Raw genomic sequence first — 9,466 nt, 5'->3', positions numbered from 1 at the left:
TCTCTCTCTCTCTCTCTCTCTCTCTCTCTCTCTCTCCCTCCCTCCCTCCCTCCCTCTCTCCCTCCCCAACAGCCTTGCTCTTTCAAAACAGGGCTTCTCTGAGTAATCTTGCTGTGCTAGAAATCTCTTTGCAGATCATGGTGGCATTGAACTCACAGGGATCCTTTGCCTCCTGAGTATTGAGATTAAGGGCATGTGCTTTCACTACTGAGCTATGGGCTTCTTTTTCATTAGCTGTTGTTACATTTATATCTATTGGTTAACAAAGACCAAATGGTCAGTCCTGAAAACATATAAATATAAGTAACATGTAGCGGAAGTAGGTTGCATGTGTGTGTATGTGTGTGTGTGTGTGTGCACACACACATATAAAAGTAATTTTATACTGATTATTATAGCTATCAGGCAATACATTTTTTCTTTATGTGGTCATAAGGATTTGGGGGCTAAAGAAAGCTAAGGATATAGTGCTCATTTCTAAGCAATGCTAAATCCAAAGTGGACAGCAGCAGCCCCTGGTGGTTCAAGAAGTGAAAACTGTGTGTCCATAGTTATGAGGGTGGAAATTCAGTTTTTAAAATGAATATGTACATATTTAGCTATTTAACTCAGTTCTCAACCTAACACATTAAAAAACAGATGCTTTTAAAAAATGATCTGTTGGCAAGTTGCTTATTAAATTTTATCAGCTGAAATATTAAAATTCATAATGAATTAATTAACACATTATATAAAAATAAAATGTTTTTGTTTCATCATTTTACAAAGTATTATAACCAGTGGTGGTTAACACTGGGAGTTTTGTATGTCTTGATATGTGTTGCTCAAAGAGAAACTAAATTTATAGAATTACCACAGAACTGATGACATTTTCTGTCTTCACTCTTGAATTGAGTTGGCAGATGTTTTCAAGAACAAAAAAATTCCATCTTATTACAAAACATATTAAGCAGGTTTTCCTGCCAGGCATGTCTGACAACGTTTATTGCCTAGACCAAATCAATCCCCTTAATAGTCCATAATGTATTATAGCAAGTATATTATTTCATAGTTAAGGAAGTTGCTACATGAAAGAGTAAGTCCTTTGATCCCTTATGTTCTGCTCGTCATGCATCAGAAAGGTACCACAGAACCCACTCTTTAGTCACACCTACTCACAGGCATTCAGCAAATGCAATACACTTGACTAAGCTTATGGTTTTAGACATGTGTGCTAATTAAGCTATATTATATAATGTATATTAGATACTTATATAAACTTGAAAAGATATTGGCTATTTATTAGGAACCAGAGAAGAAAAAAATGCAAATTTTTGAGTATGTAAGATGGTCACTACTCAAAAGTATTTGAATTTTATGGTACTTAATATCATGAGTCTATACAAAAGTCCCAAAATCAGAAAAACTACAAAATCTGGAGTACTTATTTTTAAAGCGTTTTGCATAAGTAAGACATTGTTTATGAAAATAGGTGGTTCCAAGTATTAAATAATGCTTGTGCTGAACTTACACAAACCTCATTTTGTTAAATTCTACATCGAAATGGCTAGAGGGACAACAGTAAGCAAGACAGTGTGACATTTGTCAATCCTCACTAACACTGTCAACATGCTCAATTCAAAATATCAAAGTTACTCTAAAAAAAAAAAATCCTCAGTTTTCTCAGAGTTGGTGCATTCTTAATAACTGCAAAAATTCAAGTGAAAAAGAGTGAAAGAAGTTAAAATAAAGTCTTTAAAAATCAGTCAGAAAACTAGACTATAGCAAAGATCCTGCATGTCAAGAAATGGAGTTTCAGATGGATGCCAACAAGCAGTCAGTCGACACACATTCAAGTATCTTCAATATGCAATGGCAGCCTCTCCAAAGGTTCTACAATGTCTCCTTCACATTTGGACATTTTTGGAATGGTCATGTAGCTTTTGACCTTATCTCCAAATTTAGAACCACTTTTCTGTTTTTAAAAAATTCACAAAATGTGTACTTGTTGTAATCTTTACTTGCCATCAGAACACCCTAACACTTAGTCTCACCTTAGGAAAGAGACAGCCAAGTCATCCCAAACACATGTTAGATGACTGCATCAACTCTACCTTTGTCTGTATTCTACTCTTATTCAATAAGTACTACGAACAGATCATCATTATTAAAAGATCATTTGATATATAAATAATCTTCATGTCTATATTTAAGGCATGTTTATCTAGTTATCTCTACACCAGGTTCTAATTTTCTTGGTTTGCTCTCTTTTTGGGTTTCAACTTCTAGTAAGTTTTGAATTGTTTCTTGATTCTCTTAGTATGGAATTTTCACTACTGGGAAAAAAATGCTTCTATCTGCTTCTTGTTAAAGATTGAAACAGAATGGAAAAAGGTATAACGCATACTCAAAGATTTGGAGGATAATAGAAAGATCATATAGGAAAATAAAATGCACGCTAACAATAATCATAACAAAATTATGAGGCAAAAATTCAAGAGCTATCTCAAAGTAGCAAATGATGAAGTGTGAAAAAGCTAACTACTTGTGGTTATTTTCAGAAGTTTTGGTAAACACCAGTTATTAGCAATAGCAGTAGAGCAATAGTTCATCTGGGTAGAATCAAGATTAAGAGAAGAAAGAAAACAAAGTAACAGATTTGACAAAGTACCAAGAGTGTAAACACAATAGAATAAATGTGTAACGCAAACATCATTATGGTCAATGTGAGCACATTTGTGAAACAGAAATAACTTTAAGCTAAGGATAAAATATTTCCACTTCCACCCAAAATTTTAGCACAATTTTAGCAATTATGGCTAAAAAGTGAAAACAGGATACTATTTTATATATTCAATTATGTATAAATCCATCAATAATAAATCTTAAAATACTAATGATATTAATGAAATATTACTTAATTTTTAGAATCTTATCTTGGACACTGGACTGGATAGGAAGCTAATAATATAGTTTTTGTTTATTTGTTTTAGTTAAAATGCAACCATATAGAAAAAGCAAGCGTATACTTTAGCAGTGTACATTTTTTCATAAAGCAAATAAGTATACCTTGGGATTTTAATTAATGGCTGCATCATCGTATTCAAAAGCCATTCAGAAGACTCTATTATACACATATATCTTAGGATGGACCTCTTCCAGGCTCAGTAGTAGATAGTGAACTAAGTGAAACAGTCTAAGATTTTGGTCCCCATAGAGTTTATACTATCTTGATCACAGTCTACTTATCTATAAGTCTGAATCAATATTAATTATCCAATTAAGCAAAACCATATTGTCTTTATTCTTTTTTTTTTTTTAAGATTTATTTATTATATGTAAGTACACTGTAGCTTTCTTCAGACACTCCAGAAAAGGGAGTCAGATCTCATTGCGGATGGTTGTGAGCCACCATGTGGTTGCTGGGATTTGAACTCTGGACCTTCGGAAGAGCAGTCGGGTGCTCTTACCCACTGAGCCATCTCACCAGCCCGTCTTTATTCTTTATAACTGGTCGGAAGTCTTTGTTAAGACTGGTGTGATGGCTCAATGGACAAAGCAAATGGCTGGCAAGCCTGAAAACCTGAGTTTAATATCCAAGACCCATTTGGTTGAAGAGAACCTTCTTTCCACAGTTGTCCTCGGGCTTCTACATTCATGATGTGGCATGTGTGTACCCACAAGCATACACATACACAGGCATGTATGCAGATGCACACACACACATAGTGAAGAAATTGCCAAGGTAAGAGTATTTGTTGTTCAAGTAGAGGATCAGGGTCCAGTTTCCAGCACCCACATGGTGGCTAAGAACCATCTATGACTCCATTTCCAGAGGCCTTGATGCCCTCTTTTGGTCACCAGGGCACTGCACATACACAAGTACATATATAACACATACAGGCAAATCATCGACTCACATTAAAATATAAATAAATCCTAAAAAATAAATGTAATTTTTAAAAAGAATCAATCTTTATCACAACCAGATATGACCATACCAAGTCACAATTTTACCACATGCGATTCAATTTTCATGTTTCAGCTCTATAGTTTGCTTTCTCTGGGCAGAACAGTATGGTATAGATATATGGGAACAAAGAGTCCATCATAATTACTTCCATTTCCTAGCTATATGATCCTAAACAGTAGCCAGTGCATCAGTTCATGTAATGTAGCCAACCAATGTACATATGTGTATGATTTGACTTAAAACCTACTACATAGGATGAAACCCACGCCCTGCACAATTATAGGGCCAAGAACATAAGTTTGGACAGATACAAGGTCTTATACAAAACTCGAGCAAAACCAAGCCAGACCAAATCCCATTATATTAATGGAATTTGGGCATGAAATTCTACCCCTAGCAATGGAGCTACTGGTAAACATTAGCTGCTGGGAAAGGAGACAGTTTTATTTAAGAGTGTACATGCCAGTAAGTCAACCATACTTTACTGAAATATCACACATCCACCTATAGATGGGTAGCATTAATTGGTCCTTATGGGTTATTACAAACCAAGGACATGAGTTTGGGTAGGTAGATCTGAGAAGAGTTCAGGGTTGGAGAATATGATCAAAACTTATAGTATGAATCTTTCAAAGAACAGAGGAGAATTCCTAAACATAAATAAATGATTAAGAAAACTACAAATAATAGTTAATTTCTCCTCATATACAATGCTCTGATTCTAAAACTGCTAATAATGATAATATTCACAGACATGTAGAAGGACAAAATAATATTTAGAGTAGGTCAATTTTATCTATAAATGGATGCACTATACATCCAATGAGACATCTCTTTCCCATTATAAAATGAAGTGTGTTTGGGTCTTTCATTGTACAAATGCTATTATGCACAATCCTAGGTGATTTTAAGAGAAACAGTGTTAAGAAAATATGTTATTAACTTAAAGATTCACATACAAATCTGATAAGTGTTTGAACATGAGAACTTCATTTAGGACAAATGGAACAAAAAAGCCAATCGTCCACTCTTCCTCCACAAATAAATAAACAAGATTTTAAAAAGAAGTAGAAATAGCTAGTATATTAAAATTATAAAACAATTAAACCTAAAGTAAAAAGACAAACCAAAAGAGACCAAGTCTTAATAGAGTATTGAGAAGCAGAGATGAAGAAAATAAAGAAAACAATATGCATACAAAAATAGCGAGGAGGTGGGTGGGGCAGCACCCAAGCAATGTGGCAAGAGAAAATGCAAAGACAAAGGGAGAGGAACTCTTCAAGTAGGTGCATGAGACACTTCTTAATCTGTAGAAATTACAAGCCAATAAGGAAGAAATAAGCACACCACTGTGCTGCTCGTCTTTCACATACACACATGGAGACTCTATGGCTGGAGTAGTAAAAGGCCTCATAAAATTAAATTTTAGAATCTGCATAAGAGACAAACTTTGCCATAAATGGTGCTTTACTGATTGGATGATATGGCAAGAATCTAAGGACAACTGATTGACCTACAGGCTAGTATCACAACTTTGATGTAGGTGTACAAAGACATTATATATCTACAGTAGGAAAAGCAGAATACTTAGAAACTCTAAATTGAGTAATTATTTCCAATAAGTATTAAACAGTAGAAGGATTTACAAAATTTGAAATATTACACTGTACATAAATATTCTGACTCATACAGTCTGTGTATTCTGGTCAGGGCACTGTTTTCAGTGTCTTGAGAATTTATGCATGACTGGTCATTAGTATTAAATCTCAACTTCTACAACAAGAAAGACCATCATGACCTAAAAGAAAATAAATAACTAAAACCAATAATCAATGCATTTCCTTCAAATATATATAGCATAAGTATTTAATTAATAATCTTTAATATAGGATAAATATAAACATGAATGTTGCTAATACTCTACAGGGTAGAGCCAGGCCTGGTGAGTCCCACTGTAATGTCAGCGGAGAAAGAGAAGAACTATATTCCAGTTTAAGTGAAGCCTGGGATACATGGCAAGTTCCAGGCAAATGTGGGGCACCTGTGACCCTTGTCTCGTCCCCAACCCTCTCCATAAACACAAAATATTGATTTTAAAGTTTAAATGTACTGAGCCATTGAACTTTATAGAACATACGAATTTACTATCTTCCCTCTCTAGGAGCATTTTTTCATACTTAACTGTTAAATTCTAGCAAACAAAAACACTTAAAAAATGTATCATAAAAGAAGACACCAATGTGCATAAATACGTTCATGTGTATCAGTACAAAATTCAATGTGCGTGGGTGGCACCACTGAAAGGGCTGATTCCATGATGCTGTGCTACAGAGTCGACTGCTCACTCTGAGTGACGGGTCAGACATCACCAATGCTGTCCTCAGGATGCTCCGAGCTTAGATACGGATTGAAGTATTAGTCGCTTTCCTCTGGATGTGCTTTAGACACTGTGGGTGGATAGGTGGCCACAAACATCATCTGCTGGAAACTGTCCCTGAGATGGTAACAGCCTTATATCTTGCTTTAAACTCATTCTGCTATATTTATTCTCATAACACATTAATATGTGCTGGGGGAGTGAATTAAAAAGGCTTCTGCCTTTTGCAAACATCATATTAAGACCTTAGAAACTGTTCCTTGAAACAGCAAATGACACACACAAAAGACAAAAGTATTTGCATTGGAGATTCTATAAAGTGTTTTGTAACTTAAATTTAAAAAATCCCATGCAGGCAGACAGGTAACTATGAAAAATGAACGTTTGCTTAAAACTAAAAGAGTCAACAGCTTCCAAAAACCATTAAGTAATTGAAATGAAATGAAATCCTAAGAAAACCAAAGAACAAAAAAGAGACTTTTTCTCTTTCTTACCCTGATAAACAGCTGCATCATTTCTTTCTCCTTTTGAGGGTTGCGGTACTTCTCATAGAAATCACGACGCTTCCTTGTTTCCTTGGAGATCTTATCTCTCCTTTCCCGCTTCCCTGCTGGCTCATCTGTACCATCAGAAGATGACTGTTTATGCATTTTCTGCTTTTCCACTTCTATATAGTTTTCATTTGGGTTCAGGACTATGACTCCATACCCTTCCTGTTTTGAAATTAAAAAAAAGTGTTACAATTAAATATCAGAATTTATTTCAATTCATGAAGATGTTCCTAAAACATTAGGAAAGGTGGTTCAATATAGTTTCAAGTAACTAAAATATTCTTTTAGGAAAGAATATGGAAGCCGGGCGTGGTGGCGCACGCCTTTAATCCCAGCACTCGGGAGGCAGAGGCAGGCGGATTTCTGAGTTCGAGGCCAGCCTGGTCTACAAAGTGAGCTCCATCCAGGACAGCCAGAGCTATAAAGAGAAACCCTGTCTCGAAAAACCAAAAAAAAAAAAAAAAAAAAAAAAAGGAAAGAATATGGACTAAATATTTTAAAGATTAAAGCTGTTTGCACAAATAAACATATATTATCTATTAGAATAAAGTACAAGGACAAAATTGCTACAGAGAAAAATAATGAATTTTAAATAAAACATAATCTACTTGAAGTGTAGTTAAAAGAATTTATCACACAAGAACGCATTGCAATCACATTCTGTATAATGTTGAGAAAACTATATCACCTATGTACCTTGGATCTTATTTTCTTTCCCATCCAGAAAGACTAAAAAAAAAAAAGAAAACTCAGAGAGCAATATAAACCAACAAAACAATGAGTAGAAACTGTTTAATCTTAAAATTTGCTTCATATCTCAGGCCACAGTAACATGCTACCTTGTTTAAGAACTAGTGTCCTTGTCCTGAAAATCTAAGTTCTACAGTTTAAAAACACAATGTTTTGAGCTATTAGGGCTTTAGATTTTAAACATACATTTTCCTTCCTTATTCACTCCTCATTGGCAAACATTTCTGCAATTATGATTTTTTCTTTTTAAAAAAAAGGACATTAAGGCTCAATTGATGAACTAATCTAAACCTTAGAAACACAGCAAGCACTATGAAGTTTAAGGAGTAAAATTGTTTGCTCCCAATTCTATGTCTTTTCTATTCAGTTTTGTAAATGTCCTAATTCTGCCCTTATCTTTAAGGTCGTATCTAGAAATATAATACATTATAGCAAAACCACAAGAACAACAGGAAAAAAAGTTTGTAAAAATCCCTAAAACTACTAAAAACAAATGTAGTTTTTAAAACTATAGTCATAAAATTTTCTACATGAAGATCATCAACTCAAATTTTTAACAACAAAACCAAACATAAGATCAATATTGACATAGACCCAAGTTCTTATTTTTAAGAATGCTATGCGGCGGTGTTGGCCTTTTACTTCTGAACTAGCTGTAGACTTCACTGGAATAACTCTTTCCATTTTTAATGCCTACCTAGTAAATAGTACTATTAATTAAGATATAATCCTTTTACACATCGAAAACTAATACTATATTCCTATGTGATGAAAAAATTCCACACACCCTTCAACAGATCCTTTAATAAACTTTTTGCCTCTTTTATTAATCACCAGTAAAGTTTTAAAAATTAAAACATTTTACTTCAAAGAAAGAGAGATGTTGCATGCTTTCTTTTTTAAGTCTGTTAGCTGTTGAGTCAAAAGTTTTACCAACAAAAGACACTTTATTTGGGTCTGCTTTATTCTAATCTGTAGAGCTATTCAAAAGTCTTGTAATTCATTGTGCTCACTGTCAGGTAGACAGATTGTCACTTGGTGATTTTCTACAGTTGGACACACTTGACTAATTATTAAAATCACATTTGAAGGAAGTCCCTAGCTCTCTTCCTTGTGGCTCTTACAACTTTTCACACCCTTCTCAAATTTCACCTGGAACTTCTCCTCCCACCACAGTAAGTTAAAGAGCCCTGTTACACTCTGCTAACCATGGTGAAATGTGGACATGCAGTATACTGCTGCTGGTGTGAGGAACAGTCACAAAAGGTCACCACAGGCCAAAAATAAAACTGCCTCCTTAGTAGATTTTGTACTGTGAGTAAGTGGTCTCCTGTCATGCTTCTCTGCTGTCTTCTCTGACAGACAGACAGACAGACAGACAGACAGACACACAAACACACACACAAAGAGAGCTTTTTTATACTTATACACAAGCTAAAAATTCCATATGGAATTTTAAATTTCAAAGGAGGTGCAAGCATTGTGTACTCCAGTGTAATGATGATAGGAATAGTTAAACTCGGGGCAACAGAGTGATACTTATATTATTGATTATATAAGATGATATTTGTGTTACATAATCAATATCCTAATATAAGAACCTCAGTGAGAACAATTGTGAGCAAAGCTGATAGTCACCAGAATTACCAAACCAATATATAACTTAATCACCAAACTCCTATCTCCATACCATCAGACCCTCTGAGCAACAGACCCTCTGAGCATCAAACCCTCTGAGCATCAGACCCTCTGAGCACCAGACCCTCTGAGCATCAGACCCTCTGAGCATCAGACCCTCTGAGGATCAGACCCTCTGAGCATCAGACCCTCTGAGCA

At 34.8% G+C, this 9,466-nt stretch overlaps 1 protein-coding gene across 8 annotated transcripts in view; it reads right to left on the bottom strand.

The window, feature by feature from the left end:
• The window catches only part of Fam172a (family with sequence similarity 172 member A), a 432,511-nt gene that overhangs the window by 233,116 nt on the left and 189,929 nt on the right, over positions 1–9,466 (bottom strand). For all 8 annotated transcript variants that reach the window (XM_029468399.1, XM_021180172.2, XM_029468404.1 and 5 more), the window contains one exon: positions 6,824–7,042. In XM_029468399.1, the coding sequence (XP_029324259.1) occupies positions 6,824–7,042 (219 nt within the window). The remainder of the gene's footprint in view (positions 1–6,823; positions 7,043–9,466) is intronic.

Source organism: Mus caroli, chromosome 13 (genome assembly GCF_900094665.2).
Source record: "Mus caroli chromosome 13, CAROLI_EIJ_v1.1, whole genome shotgun sequence".
Taxonomy (NCBI): domain Eukaryota; kingdom Metazoa; phylum Chordata; class Mammalia; order Rodentia; family Muridae; genus Mus; species Mus caroli.
This window is presented reverse-complemented; position numbering and strand designations above follow the sequence as displayed.